This window comes from Helianthus annuus, chromosome 13 (assembly GCF_002127325.2).
Source record: "Helianthus annuus cultivar XRQ/B chromosome 13, HanXRQr2.0-SUNRISE, whole genome shotgun sequence".
Classification (NCBI taxonomy): domain Eukaryota; kingdom Viridiplantae; phylum Streptophyta; class Magnoliopsida; order Asterales; family Asteraceae; genus Helianthus; species Helianthus annuus.
In genome coordinates this window covers 107,843,165-107,865,559 of record NC_035445.2, presented here as the reverse complement: position 1 = coordinate 107,865,559, position 22,395 = coordinate 107,843,165, and the positions used below count along the sequence as shown (strand labels likewise).

The window sequence follows — 22,395 nt, the reverse complement described above, 5'->3', positions numbered from 1 at the left end:
GAAAATAATCCCATGTGATAACCTAGTCTTTTAATAAATCATAATTAATTTAGTTCCTTCTTTAAAAAAAAGAAAAAACATTTTGAATAGATTTTTAACTTTTCTAATCCCAATTCCAAATACCTTTCTTTAGATTTTTTTTTGTTTGAAATATGAAAATGACCGCGCCTTGGAAACAAATTCAATAAAAGAGCGCCAATTCAATCCCTAATAAAAAAACTTACTCTCCCCATTTCAATCCAAACCCTAACCAATAATCCTTCACATCAATGGCTGATTTCGAACCACCTTCATTCTCACTAGGCTTTGATTTCGATCAAACCGAAGAAACCAAACCTCCGTCCGCCACGAATCACTTCGAGGACACCGATGAAGATTTTGAAACCTTAACTGTCCTTGACTCAGACTCTCAAGGTCAGGATTCAGTTCCGAAGCTGAAGCGCCTCAGGCGAGGATCCTCGGTCCAGGAAAGAGTGCCTTTGGATTCGGTTGAGAGGAAGGGGGGTTTGGATTGCTCTGTGGTTGTTGATGACGACGATATCGATGAGTTTTCGTCGCAAGAAGGTAATTGTATAGGTTGTTATGGATGTTGTTGATTGAAAGTAGGATTATTTGTATTTCAATGTAGCTAATTGTGTTGAATCTGGTTGCCAATTTATTCTTTTGAAACCCTAATGAAGTTAAATGTTAAGTAGATGTAAGAGTTATTGTTAGGGGTGTTTTGTTACCTTAAATTAGGGGTGTTTATTCAGAAAGGGGTGGCGGCGCAGCTTGTTGCCCGTCTACCTTCTGTTATAATGTAACTTGGCATGTATGAATACGTTTATTTGCTTTTAGAAAAAAAAAGAATTGAAAACTCAACCATATTCGGTTTTTGGTTTAGACCGAATTGGGTATTCGGTTATCAGTAATCTGAATTCGGATTGAATTGAACAAACCAAAATGGTAAAAAAAATAAAAATAAATTTAAGAATAAATTACTTTTTGAGTCTTTTTGTTTTAGTGGTTTTAACCATTTGAGTCCAAAATCAAAATATTTAACGCCCTGAGTCCCTAGACGCTTTTTTTATAACCATTTGAGTCCAAATTTTAACCTTTTGAGTCCGCTTTTTTAACAAAATTGGACTCAAAAAGTTATAAAATGAACAAAATTGGACTCAAAACGTTATAAAATGAACGGTTAGGGACTCAAGGCGTTAAACTTTTTGATTTTGGACTCAAGTGGTTAAAACCACTAAAACAAAAGGACTCAAAAAGTAATTTACTCATTTATAAAATAATTCCATTCAAATTTTGATCCATTTTGCAAAATAAACACACCTAAATTACAAATCAAATTTCAATTTCTGCGCGAATTCCGATTCCAGTTCCATTACAATCCATGAAACGAGGTAACGAACACTACCTAAAAGAATTGGGTGGTGCAAAGCTTCAGCTTTTTTTCCTTGTACAGTCGAGCCACCCATGCTTATAGGTGTCTGTCTGTCTGTCTGAGGAGTTTTGTTTTGTTATATAAATCTTAATGCATTTTTGTTTGTGTTATGTGGGTGCTACTATATAATTGTCTCATGTATGCTAACTTTGTTGATAACCACAGATGAACATCTCTCAACACACCGCCCTTCAGTCCTCAACAGTTCAAAGTTTCCACTTAACGCACATGGGATTTTAACCAAACAACTAGGAAAACGAAAGCAGAATGTCTTCAACGACCCAGAGTCCGTAATCACAAGCTGCAATAAACCACCATTTCCAAACTCAACTTCCAGTCCTCTCAGAAGATTCCAGTTGCTTGATTCTGACTCTGATTTTGACGACCCGTTTATCAGTGAAAACGCCACTAGTAAAACTTTCGACGTATCAGACGAGCCGATAAAGCTAAACGAGTCAGTACGTTCAACAAGGAAAGATCTATGGGAAGATTTCCCGTTAGATAAGAGTTTTAATATCCCAACACCTGCATTAGATTCGTTCTGCGACGAATATTTCAGTTCCATGAAAGATAAAAGTAAGGTTCGGAGTAATGTCCGAGAGAATAATCAAAGTGTTTGTGTTACAAGTAGTGTAATAGATTTGGGTGACCCTCGCCCCCCTGCGCATCAGTATTTCTTCCATATTGATCCAAGGGTCCAAGATTTAGTTCGCGCTCGCCTGCCGAATTTTTACCCATTAAATGCAGCAAATCAAGATTCCAAGCAGCCCAGCACGTCAAATATCGATTACATGTGAGGCTGGCTCTATGTAAATTCTGTTGTATGAGTGGTAATTGTTTTTTGTCAAGTGTTATAGACCTTTTTTTTGTGTTATGTGTTTTTAGGGGTCAATTTTGTGGTGGTGAAACGTCTAAACAAGCTGCTAGAACTAATAACGCGGAAACAAGCTCAAGGAAAAATTCAAGAAAATCAAAAGCCGAAGAAACTTCACAAGGTTTCGTGAATCAGAAGCGTGGTGCTCGGAAAGAGATCCCGAAAGATGCCGGAAAAAGGAGGGTTCAAGCAGACGGTCAAGCTGCTGGTATTGGTACGGGTACAGGTGTTGGTGTTGGTGCTGGTGCGGGGCATTGGTTCACAAACCAAGAAGGGAAGAGAGTAAGTTGGAACATGCTAGATTTGTTATATTAGTCATTTCTGTTTTCTGCATTATTATAGCAGTTTAAATAGTAATGTACTCGGATGGTCCCTGTGGTTAACCAAGATTTTAGATTTAGTCCGTCCCTAGCTTTTTTAAAGTACACGGATGGTCCTTGTGGTTTGCTCTTTGTAATGCATTTAGTCGCTAACTTTTGCCAAAGGTACATGGATGGTCCCTGTCTGTCCTATGCACTTTGTAACACATTTAGTTACTAAACGTCCGGGACTAAATGCGTTACAATGTGCAAACCATAGGGGCTATCTGTGTACTTTTAACAAAAGTTGGGGACTAAATACGTTGCAAAGTGCAAATCACAAGGAACATACGTAGACTTTAAAAAAATAGGGACTAAATCCAAAATTTTGGTTAACCACAGGGACCATCTGTGTAGCTTACTCTAGTTTATAGTGTGTCTATTAACTTTATTAGCTTAAACATTTCATAATAGCTACATCTTGGTTTAAAAAGGCGGGTTTATATGTAAATTAAATGAGAGATATGCAGAATTTGGTTGTGTCTCGCACCTCAACTTTTGGACCAAAACGCTCCAGAGCGCCTTGTGCTTTTTTAAACCAAGAGCTACACACTCTAATCAGTTTGAAAATAAAAAAGCAAGATTTAGAGGATTTACCTCTGAATTAATATTCTTTTACTTTCAGGTTTATGTTAGTAAAAACGGGCAAGAGTTGACCGGTCGAGCCGCTTACATGCTTTATAAAAAGGTACATCTAGTGTTTTTTTTTTTTTTTTCGCAATTGGCTCTTAAAAACATTCAAGATATTATATCACATTAATGTTGTAGGACATGAATGTTTTAGAACTTTTGTTTCAACCGTGCAATATGTTTGTTTAATTATTGTCGCCTTGACAGGAGACCGGAGGAGGATTTAAAAATAAGAAAGCAAAGAGAAGTTCTACCAAGAAGAAATGAGTGTTGAATGTGTATATATTCCATGTGATTTTGGTTTGTGGAATTGTTCAAATTTCTGAAGCTGCTCAACACCGGAAAAAAGGTTTCAATATTCAAGGAGTAGTTAGAAGAAATTTGAAGTTTGTTAAGTAGTTTTAGAAGAAATAAAAACATCTTGGAACTGTGCTAAGTAGTTTTAGAAGATTTTTTGAAGTTTGTTAAGGGCACATACAGTACATATTGGAAATCATGTTTTAATATTGTTTTTGCATAAAACATGCATTGTTCTAACGCCAGTTTTATAGGAGACCGGGTTGGATAATTTAATGGGTCGAAATGAAAATATAAATTTGGTTCGAATCAAAACGCGTTTTAATAACAATGGGTCTGGGGTGAAACAAGACAAAACGAATCTGAGCCGTTGTATAATTTGAGAGACCCAAATCAATTCATGTAGCAAATAAAAGTTGATAAATCAACCTTTTTTTTTGAAGAATATGTCAAAAGCGTCAAGTGTAGTTGTATCAAACATATTCATGCTTTCATTCTTTTAGCAAATATCCCTTAAAACTATAGTAGTTTTTGGTCACAAGCTTTGACTCATAAGCAAAAGCACTGTTTTTAGAGCAAACCCGTCATATTACAGGAAAACTTGCCCCACCAAACCCATCAGATGAACAATACGAGCAATGGGAACAGGACGATCTAGTCGTGTTCTCATGGCTCATACAAAACATTGAACCAGGGTTAGCCGGTAACCTCACCGAGTTTCCCACTGCGAAGGCGTTGTGGGACGCATTGGTGGTTACATATAGCAGTGGGAAAGATAAACTACAAACCTTCGATTTACACGTCAAAGCAAACGAACTCAAGCAAAACGGCTCGGCCCTAGAAGATTTTTGGATCAAGCTACAAGGCATTTGGGGAGAAATAGATCGAAGGGATCCAAATCCAATGACCTGCTCTGTTGACATAGCAACATATAACAATATCAGGTCTGAACAAAAATGATTCCAATTCTTGAATGCTCTTAACAGGAAGTTTCACCCAGTCAAAAGAGAAATCCTTCGGCGGGATCCACTTCCCTCGGCTGAGCAAGCCTACGCGGCTGTAAGGAATGAGATGGCATATCAAGGAATATGTGGTACCATCTCTGAAACTTCACAATCCGGCGTGACAGCGGGGCTTATCGCTGGCAGAACCACTGAAATCGATGGACATGGGTTAATCACGAAGGGGCAGCGGCGATCGGGCTTCACCGGAAAATCATCATCCCGAATCGACAAATCCAAACTGAAGTGTAGTCACTGTGGGATGAACAAACACACCAAGGATCAGTGTTTCAGAATCGCGGGGTTCCCTGACTGTTGGAGTGACAACCACAAAACTAAGAACCCGAATCAAGAGGGGAAGGTTGTCATTGCCATAGGTAACAACAAGGCCACTATTAACGACAACGATGAGAAGGATGGCGGCAGTAATGTTTCTAAAGAAATAATTAGGGTTCAAAGTGAAGACGCATCTGAGACTGAAGATCAGGATGGATATACGTGGCACTGAGCACCCTAAAAGGCGAAGTGCTCCTGTCAAGAATATTACGTTTCCGCTCGAAAAACTCAAAAAACCCAAAAACACAAAACTCAAAACTCAAAACCAAAACCCAAAACAAAAACCCAAAACCCAAAACCCAAAACCAAAACCCAAAAAACCCAAAAACCAAAAAACCCAAAAACCAAAAAAATCAAAACCAATGCCAAAACCTAAATGGCCAAGTTGAATTTTGGAACTCCCATAATTCAACTTGAGGGAGAGTGTTAGAAAAAGAAGAAAAAAATAATTTAGAAAAATAATGGATCCTCAACATCATCTCCATATTTAAGTCTTTCCTTTTATTCATTCTTGTAAAGCCTATAAATAAAGGCTTGTTTTTATGTTTTGGATGCAAGAATTAAATCAATAGAATTCAGTTCTTTGATTTTCTTTGATTATCATTCACAACAGGTCTTACATTGGGGCTGTTTAGGCAGCAATAAAGCTGCACATTTGGGCCTATTTGACATCACTTTTGTTGTAGGTTTGGGGTTGTTTTGGAAACAAAGTAGATGTTGTTACAAAGCCGATTATATGTAATGTTTTAGCTGCATTTTGGGAATGTTTTTTTTTTTTGCTAAAATACATTAGCTTTGAGGCTGATGGGGATTATGGTTTAATGACCATGGTTTTTCTTTAGGCGATGTTTGAGGAATTTATTGGAATTGTTTATTATAAAAGAGTAGCGGGGACTTGTTGACTTTGATTCTCTTTTACTTAAACAATATGCCACGAGTGTTGTCATGGTATTAGATCACATACAATAACACTTCCAAGTGGTCAAAAGTCTATTGTGAGATTGGTCACGGATCCCCCCTTTGGGCCCTCCGTGACGAGGCTAACAGTGTTCTGTTTTGTAGGTCAAAAGGAAGGCCCATCGGAGCGTTGACGAGTCTCATTAACCTCCAATTGGAGTTAGGGGATTCGACATTGGCGCCATCCGTGGGACCTCTGTCAACAGAGATATCCCAACAAGAACTTATACGCAGTGAAGGTTTTTCTTTCAAAAACGATCCACAAAATGGCAACTCCACCATTTCCCAACTCTAAGATTACGAAGGTTATTCAGGCACTGAAGGACCAGTGACCATTAAGGACGTTACCAGTGAATTTGAAGCCATCGACGACATGGAACCACCGTCCAAAAAAAGAGATATCATACCGGAATTTGTGTCTAGACACAAGGATGAGCTACGAAGGCAGCTGTACGATTTGGAAAAAAATGGAAAGGTTGGAAAGCCTGCGGTCAAGACCCGTCTTTGACACACCACAAAACGAGGGTAACAACGCTCCCCACGACAGGGGTGCTAACCCAGACCCTTTGGCAACTTTCATGGCAGTGTTCAAGCAAATGACCCCTGAGGAAAAGGTTGTGATAATTAAGGGGAAAGGAGATGATAAAGGAGACCACAATGACGATGGAGGTGAAGGCAACAACATGTTAGACAAACCGTATCTGCCAAAAGACCTAGCAGAGGTCTCAAAGTTCAGTAGAAGAATCGCTGAAGCACCTTTGCCTCCAAAACTCAAGCCCCCTCATAACCTAGATAGGTATGACAGGACCAATGATCCAAAGGACCATCTCCATACCTTCAGGGGAGCTGGTCAAGTAGGCAGATGGTCCATGCCAACCTGTGCCACATGTTTGTGCAGACGTTGACTGAGGGAGCTCGCCTTGTTGGATTCTGTGTGCCCAAGACACATATTAAATTGATGTGGCTAGTACGTTATGATCCAAGTCGAGTCATACCCAAATACAAGCTAGACAAACACTTATAATATTTATTTATGATGTAATCAAACAAATAAATATAAACACTTATAATATTTAGAAATTGGTTTTCTAAATAATTGCACTTGATAAACTAATAAATTATATGGATAATTTATTTTGAAAGAATATTTTATTTTGTTATTTAATGGGTTAAATAACGTAATAAAAGTAGTGTAAGTCTTATAACATATGATGTTATATTTTATAAAAGTTATAAAATATATAAGACTTAAATGATTAATAAAAGAAATTTGTTTTTTTTAATTAATACCCATGTGGGCCGCCTGTAACACCCCGTGTTTTCGAATGTCAAAGTCAAAGTCCAAGTCAACTTTGACTGTTAATGGTCTTTTCTTGTTTTCGTATTATGTGGAGTAAGTGTTGTCTAAATGAAATGATCGAATGTTTAATCAATGCGACCGATTTACGACTGTGAATAGTAGGAAGTAACAATGCGATAAAGTTAATCAATCAATAATCAAGTAATCAAATCAATCATCGAACTCGAATCTCGAATTATGCGAATTTTGGTATTGCTATATGTGTGTGTGCGCCTTATGTGTTACTTGTGCATGTTTACTTTATGTTTTGTGTGGTATTCAATCGAATCAATTGAAAATCGAATCGAAACTCGAAAAGCAATCAAACTCAATCGAAACCGACATCGAAACGTGACTTATAGATGATTGTATGTTAGATATAGTAGTTAGGACTGAAAGTAATTTGACTAGGAACTCTATCGTATTCGAAAATCGAAATATCGGAAATCGTCGCGAAACACTCAAGAAGGTGTTCCTGATCGAACAGGAATCACAGATCGAACAGGCTAGCCGATCGAACATGCTGTTCGATCGAGCAGCCCAGCCGATCGGAGGTCCTGGCCGATCGGCTACCACTTTCCTCTTTTGGAGCCTATAAATAGCCCTGTCATTGTCACTCTTTCTACTTTTGGAAAGCTCTGACCGAACCAGCCCTTATTCTTCACCTTTTCTCAGATTTCTCTCAACTCCGGTAAGTTTTCACTCTAATTCTTGTACGTTTTTGATCATTACACGATTCTACATCTTTCTATATTTCGAAACTTGATTTCTAACCGCGAAATCATCAAGATCTAAGTGTTCTTGGGTGATGTCATCATGGTGTTCTTGAAGAACATCATACTTTGGCCTCATTCAACCGTGAATAGCTTAGATCTGACCGATTTCCACATAAACAAACTAAGATTTGTAAGAATCTTAACATTTTCATGGTAAAAAGGATTGAAAGAAGGATTCCCAACTTTCTTTCAACTCTTTTACACTCAAAACCTTAAAATCGATAGAAACGGAGCTCGAACCAACTAACTAATCATTCTAATAGTCAAGAGGTTCAAGATTCGGATTCTATCTACGAGGTTCACCGATTTCGGGTTAAACATCCAACTACCGTTTCGAACCAGTTCACCGGCCGGACTTGGGTGATTCCTATCCGAACCGGTGAAGCAAGAAAGAACCCACGTTCTACGGTTTAACTCGTTGTCAAAATACCTTAAAATCATGACAAATAATCAAACAACCAAGTGTTAGACGAAAGGCCGATCAGGTCAGAAATGCTGGCTGAACGGCTAGGCTGTTTGAACGAACAGCCCAACCGATCGGACATACCAGCCGATCGGCCGGGCCAGCCGATCGGCTAGCACATGGTCCCACACTTTTCAAAACTTCATGAAGTATGCTATTGACGAAGTGATGTTCGATCGAATATGCTACTCGATTGGTAAACATTACTCTTCGGATCATGAGATACTATGCTTCAACACTTAATCGATTTCGCAACTCGTTCGTAGTATGGAATGCCAGCCGATCGAACAGGTTGTTCGATCGAGTGACATCCTGCTGAGAACTACTTCTGAAGATCCTAGCCGATCGGTTAAGCCGGCCGATCGAACAGACCGTTCGATCGATCGACCTGAAAGGTAGGAACACTTCAGTGTTCTCAAATACTACAACAAAAACTTCAAAAGTTCAAACCATCATACACAAACACATCAGAGGAAGAAACAATCCACTCGAATGGGCCAGCCGATCGAGCCTACCGGCCGATCGAACAGGACTGTTAGCCGAACGAACAGCCCGTTCGATCGAACCTGCTGTTCGATCGACCAGGCTATTCGATCCATTCACACTTGTTTACATTTCCATGATACTCATTGTTATGCTATCGAACTATTCAGGCTAACCCTACTCTCAGCGCTCCCTTCAATCCATAATCAATCACTGTGAGTATACTCGAATCCCTTTTTTGCTTTAGCACTTTTGGGTGTTACATACGTTACTTATCAAAATCACAAACGAACACACTATTCAAACTATTTGAACGCTAACCGATTGCATGTATTACGTGACTAAATGTATGCTTGTTGTTATGTTTACACGTGAAATGCTGTCTACCTGCCTTAGTAACGTAGTACTATAGTTTGGACTCTGCGCCCGTTCACACGGGGGTTGTTAAGGACAATTACTTACATGGATTACGGTGGTAATCATGTATTGCGAACTGTCTCGGACAGTCAACCCGCAGTCATTGGTATCGATAGGTCCATGTCGATAATTAACATGCATCATTTCCCTCTGTGTACGTGCTGGTTATGCGTAAACTATTCAAACTCTATATGCTATTATCAAACTTGTACGCTCACCTTTACATTTTATGTATTGACTTTATTTTAACGTATGTGACAGGTGTTTAAGATATTTGCTTGCTAGGGAAGTGAAGCTAGAATAAAGCTTTAGAGGCCCCCAACAAATAGTTGTCTGTCAGGAACAAGCAACTAGGGCATAGTTGTCTGTAGATATTGTCAGGCTGGGTCTTTAGGAGCATTGAACAATATTTATGTTTTGTATTTATGCTAAATCTGAGTTGTCGGAACAGAACTACTTGTTTGGATGTTATCTGTAATAATATATTTATTTATTCGGGATACGGTATGGGACGTATCTTTAACTGAATTATATAGATAGTTGTTATGGAAATTTCTGGACAATCTGTTTCGCTCAGTGCCATACCCCGATGATTCCGCCATCAGTTGGGGTGTGACACCGCCCCCTCTTCCCAAGACCTTAGTGGTCCAATAGCATTGCATGCATTTGCATGTGTAAGACGGTCTTGATTGGGTGGTCTTCCCAAGTAAATTTTGGCCCAATAGGAATACATGCATTTTGCATGGGTAGATGGCATTTGATTGGGCAAAATGGGTGGCCAAGTTCTCCCTCATTCTTTTAAGACAAGTTGTTGCAAGACTAAAAGATGGATGATCATTTTAAAAATTATGAACTTGAAAATACTAGAGATTTCTCTCTAGAAATCGGCCAACATATGGTGGATTTAGTTTTTTTTTTCAAGTTTGTAATTTCTAGTGCAAGAACTCTCTAAAATTGTCTCTCATATTTTTGGCCAAGGTGGTGGTTTTATGAGAGATTTTCAAGTGAGTTTATGAGTGTAGAAATCCTAGCTAAACATAAGGTGTTTGTTGGAAGGCTTGGGGTATACAAGCTTGAGGTCTTCTACACTTGAAGGCAACCGTTCAAGAAACATCATCTTCTTCATATCCTTTACTCCTTGGAAGGTAGTATTCGAAACACCCTATGGTTGTGTTTTAATTTTTGATAGCATGCATGTTCGTATATGGATCCGGGGATTGGGTTTTGTATATAAAATGAGTTTTATATCTTGTAAGTAACATGTTTTAAATTAATATTCCGCTGCGGTTTTATTTTATACGGATAAAATAGCTTTGATAAACATGTGAAAAACCCAACAATGGCATCTAGAGCCGCTTATATGAGTGCATGCTTCATAGGATATGAAATTTTCGGGTTTCGGGTTTGGTTAAAACCCTTTGGCCAAAATTTTATATATGGTTATCCTTTTGTTTTTCAAGATTATTTTCATACATGCATAAAAGTATCTTGAAAAATTATGTCATTTGGATGATTTGTTTGTTTGGACAAAAACCCACTTTTTCGTTTTTTTTCATTCTTGACCGAAAAGTAGGTTGTAAAAAGGAAACCATTTTTGCTTCTTGAATTTTATATATATGTGGATATATATTTTGGTGTTCATAACCTAGCCATGACCTTGTGTGAATATGTTGAATGATTGTGTTATGATTTATATTTAATTATTTCAAAGGGTTGTAATAATTATTATTTTTGTTCTTCTATTTGTAAAGTTATGTAATTTATTTATTTTCATTTGGTATGTACAATAAATAGATTAGGTGCATTTTATTTTACTAGAAGAAATGTATTAGGATTTTTTTTTTGTAAAAGAAGATGCACACAAAAATGCGGTTTTGGTTTTGGCCAATTTCGGGCCTAAAGGACTTCATAGTTCTTAACGGGATTTTAGCCCGATAACCAAAACACATTTTTGAAGTCCAAAGGAGTTTGGAGCTGAATATAAAAGACATTTGGAAGCCCAAAAAAAGTGAAGAAATCACAACACAAGAAGAAGACTTGAAGCATTTGGATGCGGGATCAAGTGGGAGTTCAACGACACATTATTTGTGACAATATTCACCCTTAGGAAGGACCTTTTGACACATTTGTTTCGGCTAACAAGTGTGGTCAAAATAGTTGGCTATGGTTATGCACCTATTGTTATGTATGTTGTGCTTGTGTGGTTGCTTATTTATATTGTTTTGATGATATTTGGATATGCATGCTTAACAAACTAATAATCAACAACAAGCTTAAAATTGGTTCTTAAAAAATCATTAAAATTGGTTAATAAAAGGTTATTAAAAATTAATGATTTTATAATAAAATGGGTTTATTAAAAAGAAACTTGAAAAACTGTTTTCACAAAAGTACCAAGGATTTGAATGCATGCAAATGTATGGTACATAAAGTTTTCTAAACTAGAATTTTGAAAACTCAAAATCCCTTTTATAAAACAAGTCAAACACCATCCTTTTATACAACACTCGAATCACTTGGGAACTCTTTTGTGGGATAAAGGTCACCTAACCACATTTGAGGGAACTTGTATATTTGAGGTGAGTTTACCATGTTTGTGGGATAAAGGTCACCTAACCACTTATGTGTATAAACTCACACGTGTGTGTAAGTTGGACGACTTGATTTGGAAACCATGAACTTAGGGTCACCGAAGCATGGGGAACAAAGGTGTTGATGGGATTAAACATGCCAACTAAACATAAAGATGTTTAACCGACCCCATATGGCTAGAAGTTGCAAAGGGTTGCAATTGTCAAACGTTGACTACCTTGTTAATTTAAATAGAGGGATAAAGGTCACCTAACCAATATTTAAATGTAACGTTGGATTCTAGATTTTAATTATTAATTGTCTATGAGACATAAAAGGGTATTAATGATTAAAATATAATAATATCGAAAATACTAAAATTGAACCTTGTTAAATTTTGTAGATGACCGCTAACAATATTACCCAAACTGTTCGTAACCTATCACTAAAAACAAGCTTTGAAAAAGGATCGTCTCAATCAAAACACTTTATGGATTAATATCGAAACTTAAGAATCGTTCTCAAGTATGAAAAGATATCCTATGTGTTGAACGATCCTAATCCCGATGAACATCTTATGGAAGATAAGGATGTCTATAACAATTGGATTAAGTATATCGAGGATACTATACAAGCCTCTTGCCTCATGATTAGGAATTATGATTCCCGAGATTCAAAAGGATTTTGAACATCATGGGCGTATGACATGATTACCCAATTGAAGGAAACGTTCCTACAACAAGTAAGGGTAGAACGCTTCGAAATGGTTCGAGCGCTTCATGCATGTCGAATGGAGGAAAACCAATCGGTCTCATCTTATATCTTTAAGATGAAAAGCCACATTGATCACCTCGAAAGGCTCAATATGGGTAAAAGGGCTTTATCCATTCTAACGATCAATGAGGGTGGCAACTAGAAAAGGGCATCACCCCGACACCAAAGCAAATGTTGCAAATGGAAACGGAAATTCAAAGGGAAAGGAAAAAGAAAGGCTAAAGCAGAACCACCGAAACCAAAAGAAAGAAGGCAAAGGTTGCCATGAACGATCCATACTTTGAATGTGGAGAGATAGGACATTTAAATAGAAATTGTCCAACCTATCTCAAAGAGTTGAAAAATAAGAGGGATGCTAGGCAAACCTCAGGTACAATCATTATGATACATATTGACCTTAATGTTATTTCTTCTAACACATAAGTATTAGATGCCGAATGAGGAACTCATGTTTGCAATTCGTTGCAAGAGTTCAAAAGAAATAGGCATTACAAAAGGGAGACATTAGTCTGTTCATGGGCTATAGAACGAAAGTTCAAGTTGAAGCCCTAGGAGACTATGTTTTGAAACTTCCAAATGGTTTGGAAATAGTTTTAAAAATGTTTTGCATTGTCACACCCCTATTTTCCACGTGTCACCGGTGGGCCCGGTGGGGGTTCCGTGACGTAGTTGATATCGTCATAGTCAAACATACAATATATAAATGCACAGCGAAAGCAAAGAAAGATTTATTTCAACTTAATAATGTTGTAATATCTGAGTATCACAAAACAGTCGAAACAGATCCACAGGCGGATCGATTAAAAAGGAAAACTGTTCAACAGACTTTGACATCTAAAGCTTGCGAGACTTGAGTAATGATGCCTGGAGTAGCCAGCCTATTTCGTCTAGTACCTGCACTTAGCCTTTTTGGAAAATACGTCAGTTTGCACTGGTAAATATAACTTAACTGACTCATTTTGAAAGAGTTTGAAAATTGACTTAAATGCACCTCGGCAAAAATATTTTATAACTTGGGACAATTATTCAAAATAATCTTGTATACAGTTTTACTCATTTGTCGTCCATCAGGGCCGGTTGCAAGGCCGGACTTAAGTTAACTGACACGCCACAGGTATAATGCCCACAAGGTTGATTCCTTACAGTGGGATACCAGTTTTTACATAATGCAACTGTCAGGTGTACGCCTACACCCCGTGCTTAGGTCGTGGCCATTTCTATGAATGATGCCAAAGATATCCGGGACATGGTCATTTAACCCCCAAGGGCCATACACCAAATAATACATATCAAACAGGTTATGTAAATACATCAATCGCAATACGATTTAAATGACTACATACACCCGACCAAGCGGTACTTTTATAGTACCGTATCCCAAGCCCGTATAAGGAAAATAAGTTAAGAGTATTTACCTGAGCAATAGTATAATTCAAATACAACAAGTGTACGTAGCTTTTACTGGGCTCCTAATCTGGAACGAAGGTTTTAATGACCTATTAGAATCCTAACGGGTCTTTAATTAAGTTTATACTTAGACCGGTTAGTTTTCAAAGAAAGACACGGTTCAACGCATGATAAAACGAAGACCGGTTTAGAATGTGGTTTTGACCCGACAAGCTTGTATGCTTGTTTAATATGGGTAACTTAATCACATTCTGGATTTTGAGACAAAAACGATATGGTTTGACCCGTTTCGGCTAATATATGCAAACTAGTCACATAGGCCGATCCGAACGCGAAACATGCGTAACGGGTAACCATAAGAGTCATGAACATGTTCAACAAGTTAATATACCTTAAATATGTTGTGACATCAGTAGGATGTCTTCTATTATGCCCAACACGAATTTAAAACCAATTTATGCCTCGCAGGGGTATTTTGGTCATTTAAAAGGTTATAAAAGGGTTTAAATATGTTTCTGAGTTTCGGGTCTGATGTAATCAGTAAAAATACTCAATTTACTAAGTTATATCAGTAAGGTATAACTTATATGTGAAATCTATCCTTTATAACCAAACTATGCATCTTAAGGGCATTTTGGTAATTTCACATAAGCCTAAAAGGTCAAAATCGGAAATCTGAGCTTAAGACCTTTGGTTACTGTTAGAATGTAAATATTTACTAAAAATATCAGCAAGCATCAAACCTTATATTTATAAAATGGTTTTAATACATACTACGCGTTAAAAACGCTTAAAAAGACGATTTGGAGCCATTTCCGGGTTTTCAAAGGAAAGCCAATAATTTTATTATTCTAGAAGGCTCAAAATACTTTATTTATCATATTAGATCAGTAGAAAAAGGTTTGGGGTCAAAAGGATTTGTAAAACTTATTTTATAGCCCAAAAGGGCAAAACCGACAATTACTGAATCAAGCTTAGAACTCTATGTTATGCTCAGCCTAAAAATAAATAAAAATCTTCAAAAATCCCAAAATATTATATTACATCAGTGGGTAATAAGTTTGATATTAAAAATTGGGTTTAGATAGGCTATATGCTAATTATGCGGTTTATTTACTTAAAAGCTTCTTAATTACGCTAATGAGCATAACCCTTAATCTAGACCTCAAACTGATGTCAAATTCTAGGGACAAGTTTATAAATCAGTAGTGAAGGTTTCTATTCTTTCACTTTATCAAAAATCATGTTTTAAGGTCAAAAGGGCATAATAATCAACATTTAAGCATTTAACGGAATCATGCATATGAATTGGATAACCAATGAACCAAGTTGTATAATCTTAGAGGGTTATACTTATAAGTAACTTGGTCCTAATAAAGCTCTAAGGCATTCCTAATTCATGCACAAATGGGTCAGAACTGAAAGTCAAAGCATAAGTCAAACTATGCGACTTTCGATCCCGAACCAAGCTTAAACTAAAAATTGTCGAGTTGAACATGTTTAGACATGTTCTTACATTAGTTACCAAGTTATATTAATGTCAAAACAGGTTGCATAGCTTCTACATTGCTAATTATGCATTTATTTGAAAATTAGCTTGCTGTTGACTTTTTTATAATCAAGTTTGACTCGACAATTGACCTAATTAGAGTGGGAATCAGAGGGAGACCTTTTAGGGGTTTAATGCCCACATAATTACCAACTCATAGGTACTTTCATAATGAATTTTGACTGGAGCAATTAAGATTAATAACGAAGTCAAACCTTAACTACGACGGTTTGACTAAACGCTAATAAACTAAGCAAAACTGAATTAAAGGAGGTTAAGCATACTTACAATAGTCCTAAGCACAACTAATGATCACTAGAAAAGATGCTTGAGCTCCAGGAACCTCCAAGAAGTGAGTTGTGATGGTTACAAGTGAATGAGCAAATGAAAACCCAAAGTTCATGGCTTTATATAGGTTTCTTGGATCATTAAGATCATGCCAAACAAGTCTAGGAATGTTATGGGATCATTACAAGTGTCCCTAGGCCTTAATATACCAGCAAACAAGCCCATAGAATCAAAAACAACCATTTTAAGTCGGTTACAAGGCTTTAACAGGCAGCTGTCAACATTTTCTGCATCTGGGGACCTTAGGCGGCCCGCGTAAGGATCCATAAGGATCTTACGCGCCCCGCATGGGTACTCTGATCCGGTTACAAAGTTTCAATAATTGCACAAATGGTCCCTGGTCCTTCCAAACTTGATTTTTGGCTCATTTCTTGCACTATAAACCCCCAAACTTGACTTTTAAGGACCCAAGTCATAAACCAACTTTGTTTAGTCCTCGGTTATTCATACGTTCACTGAAAAGTCTTAAATTTCAATATTGACGCTTTTAACCCCTCGTATACGAATATTGTCATAACTTTCTCATACTTTATTGAAACCTCGTGAAATTTTTATCACACATTCTTGTGAGTATAATTTATCATTACAAAGCTTCGGGTCTGCTAAAAGATCACTCAGAGGTATACTTTAAACATGCTGACACATTTAGCCCCTGTAGTTTGTAATTCCTCACTTTCTTTCACAATTAGCTTCGTATGATCCATGATCTATTCGTTTAAGGGTATAAACATCTTGTAGGGTTATTGAAAGATATATTTATTCATCGTTGACATTTTGAATCCTTTTACACACATAGATTCCCTGTTTGTCAACTTTAGTCCCTCTAATTCAATCCTTTACACGTTTTAAGTCCATGACACGTGTCGATACAATATTGGACATGAATTTTCGAGGTGTTACATGCATGCTCCTAGTTTGAATAGGAACATTATTTAAGTTTCCCTTATAAGACAATATGGTTTTGATTTAAAGTTTATAAACAATGACATTTATATTTTGATGAATGACATGTTTTACTTTAAAGCTATGCCTTCAAATGGTATTTATGAATTGGTTCATGATAATACATCATTTGATGGTTAACTGTACCAAGCAATCACCAAGAGAATCAAAATGGAATTGAGTGAGACCTATCTTTGACATTATCGCCTTGGTCATATAAACAGAATCGCATACAAACACTTCAAAAGAATTGTCTTTTGGAAACAAATGAAATTGGTTCATTTGATATATGTGAATCTTGTCTAAAAGGTAAAATGACTAAGAAACCCTTTAGTGGGAAAGGGCAAAAGATTTATTAGGTATTATACATTTGAATGTATGTGGTCCTTTTAAGCCAATGACTAGGAATGGTGAAAGATACTTCATTACCTTTTACCAAAGACTATAGTAGTTATGGTTATGTGTACTTGACACAAAGATGAAGTTTTGAAACGTTCAAAATCTTCAAAAAGTAAAGTACTAAGTCAACTCAATCAAAGTTCTTCGTTCCGATAGAGGAGGAATCGAACTCTATTTGGACATGGTTCGATCTATGATGGCTAGGAGCACATTATCTCTATCATTTTGAGGTTACGCCTTGCTCTCCACGGCCCGTATGGCCCCAACCAAGAAAGTGGATACGACATCTTTTGAAATATGGCATGGAATGGTTCCATCATTATCATATTTAAACTCAAGGGGTAGTAAAGCTTATGTTAAGCTATACACCTCAAATAAATTGGAAATACGATCCACTAAGTGTATCTTTGTAGGATATCCTAAAAATGATATAGGATATTACTTCTATGATCCAACGGAGCAAAAGTATTTGTTGCTCGAAAGACTGAGTTCTTGGAAGCTAAGTTCCTTGTGGAAAGGAATTAGTAGAATAGTGGAACTTGATGAGGATCAATAACCATAATTCGATACACATTTGGTTAAAACTAGCACTCAGCAAGAGGTTGTTGAAAACGATCAAGTGGTTGATCAATACACACAAAAACGTTCGCATATCTGGTAGAATTAGTAGTCCACCTGAAAGATATGGATTTTTTCATGGATGGATGCTACGTGGTAGATTCGGGTGAACCAACCACATACCATGATGCAATGTCAACTATGACAAATGGCTTGAAGCCATGAATGTAGAGATGCAATCCATGTATGACAACCAAGTATGGGAATTGGTTGTACTACCTCTTAACTCCAAAGTAGTTGGAAGTAAGTGGGTTTTCAGCAAGAAAAACCGATATGCATGGTAACTTGGATACTTGTAAAGCGAGAGTTGTAGCAAAAGGTTTCACTCAAACTCAAGGGGTTGATTATGACGAGACCTTTTCGCCCGTGACGATGCTAAAGTCAACTAGGATATTATTTGCCATACCTGCATAATATGATTATGAGATTTGGCAAATGGATGTCAAAACGGCTTTCCTTAATGGATATCTTAAGGAAGATATCTATATGGTTCAGCCTGAAGGTTTTGTCAATCCAAAACATCCTGAAAAAGTGTGCAAGGTTAAAGAAATCAATCTATGGATTTAAACAAGCATCTAGAAGTTGGAATCATTTTGATGAAGAAATTGAGAATTTTGGATTCACCAAGAACGTTGATAAAGCTTATGTGTATAAGAAGGCTAGTGGGAGCATTATTACTTTCTTAATATTAAATGTCGATGACATCTACTATTTGGAAATGACATTCTAACCATGGAAGGTGTAAAAGCCTGGCATGGAAGTTGTTTTTCCATTAAGGATCATGGTGAAGTCGCCTATATTTTGGGAATAAAGATCTATAGGGATAGATCAAGGCGCTTGATAGGTTTAAAGTAAAGTGCATACATTGACAAAATCTTGAAAAGGTTCAAGATATAGAACTTTATGAAAGGTTTGGTACCTGTTCAAAAGAAGGACAATATTGAGTGTGTCTCAATGTCCAAGCTCAAAGGGTGAGCAAGAAAGAATGAAAGGAATCCCATATGCATCTGCTATAGGATCCATTATATATGCAATGATATGCATTAGACCGGACATGTCATGCGCTTTAAGCATGACGAGAAGACACTAGCGAGTAACCGTCATTGGGTGACTGTTAAATATATATATATATATATATATATATATATATATATTGAAATATCTTAGAAGGACTAAGGATATATTTCTAATATACGGATCTGGTAAACAAGAACTCGTTGTAAAGGGTTACATGGATGCGAGTTTCGGAATTCGTTGTAAAGGGTTACATGGATACGAGTTTCCAGACTAATCAAGATGGTTCTCGATCACAATCAGGGTAGCATTGTCCATTACAAAATCAGAATACATCGCCGCTTCATTGATCGAGATGATTCATGTGGATCTGCCACTTGAATTATTGCGGATCTAGGGGTAGTCCCTACCATTCAGGACCCCTAGAAATCTTTGTGATAACGATGGTGTGATTGCTCAAATCAAGGAACCTCTTGCACATCAAAAGACTAGGCACATTGAGCGGAGTTTCAACTACATAAGGGATGAAGTTGAAAAAGGGAAAGATATGTATTCACAAAGTTCACACTGATCAAAATATTGCGGATCCACTCACGAAGCTCCTTAAACGGGCAAAGCATGAAGGGTCATACTTGTGCCTAAGGAATTTGATATTCTAGTGATTGGATTTGATCTATTTTGTATTTGGATATTGGAACAACTGTTATTATAACTCTTTTTTGAGTTATGTTCCATTTTAGCATGTTTAAATCCGTGAATAAGTTACTTATTCTAAATGTCCGTAGTCAATCATACTTGTGGGAACAAATATGAATGTAAGACTATTATGAACTTGGATTGGTGGATATCCAAGAGGTATGAATATAGAGCAAAGTGTTGCTGCCAAGGTTCATAGATATTTGTGGGATACAAATATTGGACTGACTCGCTCTCGAATATTACTGCATGGAATCATTTGTGATTGATCATAAGTAAGTTTGAGTAAAGGATAATATCATAGTATCCTCAGACCTGAGATACATATTTGGTCTTGATATTCATCAAATATTGTACCTTGACTTATTTCTTAACTGTTAGTAATATGACAGTACATAAGGCTAAGCTCAGGTGTGGTACAAGGTGATTGTGAGAGACGTATGTAGTCAAGATGGGATTTGTTCCTCTTATTTATTGAGAGTAAGATGTCTAAGGCCTGCTAAAGTTAAATCAACAGAGAGTGATCACTCTCTGTCTCTGGATTTGACATGACATCTGTAACGAAAGGATAAATGATAGATTCACCTAAATCATTTTCAAGTAAGGGACTTGAAGGGGATGATGTGATTGAATGGGACATATAGTCATACGTATTAGGGGTAGTAAACTATAGTTAGGTGGTCTTTACTACTTGCATCAATTTTCTATGTATCTTGTGCAAGTGGGAGATTGTTGGATTCTGTATGCCCAAGACACATATTAAATTGATGTGGCTAGTACGTTATGATCCAAGTCGAGTCATACCCAAATACAAGGTAGACAAACACTTATAATATTTATTTATGATGTGATCAAACAAATAAATATTAACACTTATAATATTTAGAAATTGGTTTTCTAAATAATTGCACTTGATAAACTAATAAATTATATGGATAATTTATTTTGAGAGAATATTTTATTTTGTTATTTAATGGGTTAAATAACATAATAAAAGTAGTGTAAGTCTTATAACATATGATGTTATATTTTATAAAAGTTATAAAATATATAAGACTTAAATGATTAATAAAAGAAACTTGTTTTTTTTATTAATACCCATGTGGGCCGCCCCCTCTTCCTAAGACCTTAGTGGTTCAATAGCATTGCATGCATTTGCATGTGTAAGACGGGTCTTGATTGGGTGGTCTTCCCAAGTAAATTTTGGCCCAATAGGAATACATGCATTTTGCATGGGTAGATGGCATTTGATTGGGCAAAATGGGTGGCCAAGTTCTCTCTCATTCTTTTAAGGCAAGTTGTTGCAAGACTAAAAGATGGATGATCATTTTAAAAATTATGAACTTGAAAATACTAGAGATTTCTCTCTAGAAATCGGCCAACATGTGGTGGATTTAGTTTTTTTTCAAGTTTGTAATTTCTAGTGCAAGAACTCTCTAAAATTGTCTCTCATATTTTCGGCCAAGGTGGTGGTTTTATGAGGGATTTTCAAGTGAGTTTATGAGTGTAGAAATCCTAGCTAAACATAAGGTGTTTGTTGGAAGGCTTGGGGTATACAAGCTTGAGGTCTTCTACACTTGAAGGCAACCGTTCAAGAAACATCATCTTCTTCATATCCTTTACTCCTTGGAAGGTAGTATTCGAAACACCCTATGGTTGTATTTTAATTTTTGATAGCATGCATGTTCGTATATGGATCCGGGGATCGGGTTTTGTATATAAAATGAGTTTTATATCTTGTAAGTAACATGTTTTAAATTAATATTCCGCTGCGGTTTTATTTTATACGGATAAAATAGCTTTGATAAACATGTGAAAAACCCAACACGCCTTTGGTTTGACAGTCTTCCAGCAGGAAGCATAGATAGTTACGGGGATCTAAGCGAGAAATTCCTCAGAAATCTCAATCAGCAAAGAAAGGTGATCAAGAACCCTAACGAGATCATGCATATTCGTCGAAAAGATAATGAACAGGTGGATCAGTACATGGTAAGATTTATCAAGGATAACATGAATATAAAGGGAGTCCCCGAAGTAATGAAGATAAGTAACTTCATCAACGGGTTGAAGCATACCCAGCTGTGTGATAAATTGGTAGAGGAGTTTCTCAAAATGTTTGATGACCACATGGACAAAGTCAAGGCTTTTGTCAGGGGAAAGGATACTAGCAGCAAGGCCAAGGAGCTGGACGTCGCTCCTCGAAGGATCAATCCTGTCCCCCGACTGCAGGAAAAAGGTAATCTTTACCCTCAAAGACCTCTTTATGATAAAGCACAACATGACAGATCTAGACCCACTTTTTCTCCTTATAAGCCCCGAGGAAGGGGACCGGCCCCCTATTATGAAGGTTGCACCCCCCTGACCAAGAGCCAAGTAAGATATTGGCAACTGAAAGGGTCAAAAACTCTTTCCCAAGGCCCCCTCCCTTGAATCCGGGACCAAAGGCCTATCCAAATGAATATTGTGAGTTTCATAAGGGATCCCGTCATAAAACAGACCATTCCATGTACTTGAAAAGGGAGATTGAACTGGCAGTTAAAACGGGGAAGTTGTCCCATCTGGTAAAAGAAATAAAAGAGGGAGGGGACAAAAACAGAAAGGATACTAAGATTGAGGAACCAGAAAGGGGGTACGTAGACATGATTAGAAGAAATGAGGAATATAGTTCGACCCGGAGAGTCAAATCCAGAGTGCTGGGACCCCCGGATTGTTT

General features: G+C 37.0%; 2 protein-coding genes across 2 annotated transcripts; both read left to right on the top strand.

Moving 5' to 3' along the window:
• Positions 1 to 192: 192 nt before the first annotated feature.
• On the top strand, positions 193 to 3,799 carry LOC110872575. Its single transcript, XM_022121389.2, has 5 exons — positions 193 to 564; positions 1,598 to 2,225; positions 2,318 to 2,588; positions 3,291 to 3,353; positions 3,503 to 3,799. Exons 1-5 carry the CDS (start codon positions 270 to 272, stop codon positions 3,560 to 3,562), a joined length of 1,317 nt encoding a protein of 438 aa, XP_021977081.1. The 5' UTR covers positions 193 to 269; the 3' UTR covers positions 3,563 to 3,799.
• Positions 3,800 to 3,922: 123 nt separating this feature from the next.
• LOC110869838 lies at positions 3,923 to 5,101 on the top strand. The gene is made up of 3 exons (XM_022119051.1): positions 3,923 to 3,926; positions 4,188 to 4,536; positions 4,579 to 5,101. The coding sequence occupies exons 1-3, from the start codon at positions 3,923 to 3,925 to the stop codon at positions 5,099 to 5,101; spliced, it is 876 nt and encodes a 291-aa protein (XP_021974743.1).
• The last annotated feature ends 17,294 nt before the right edge of the window (positions 5,102 to 22,395 follow it).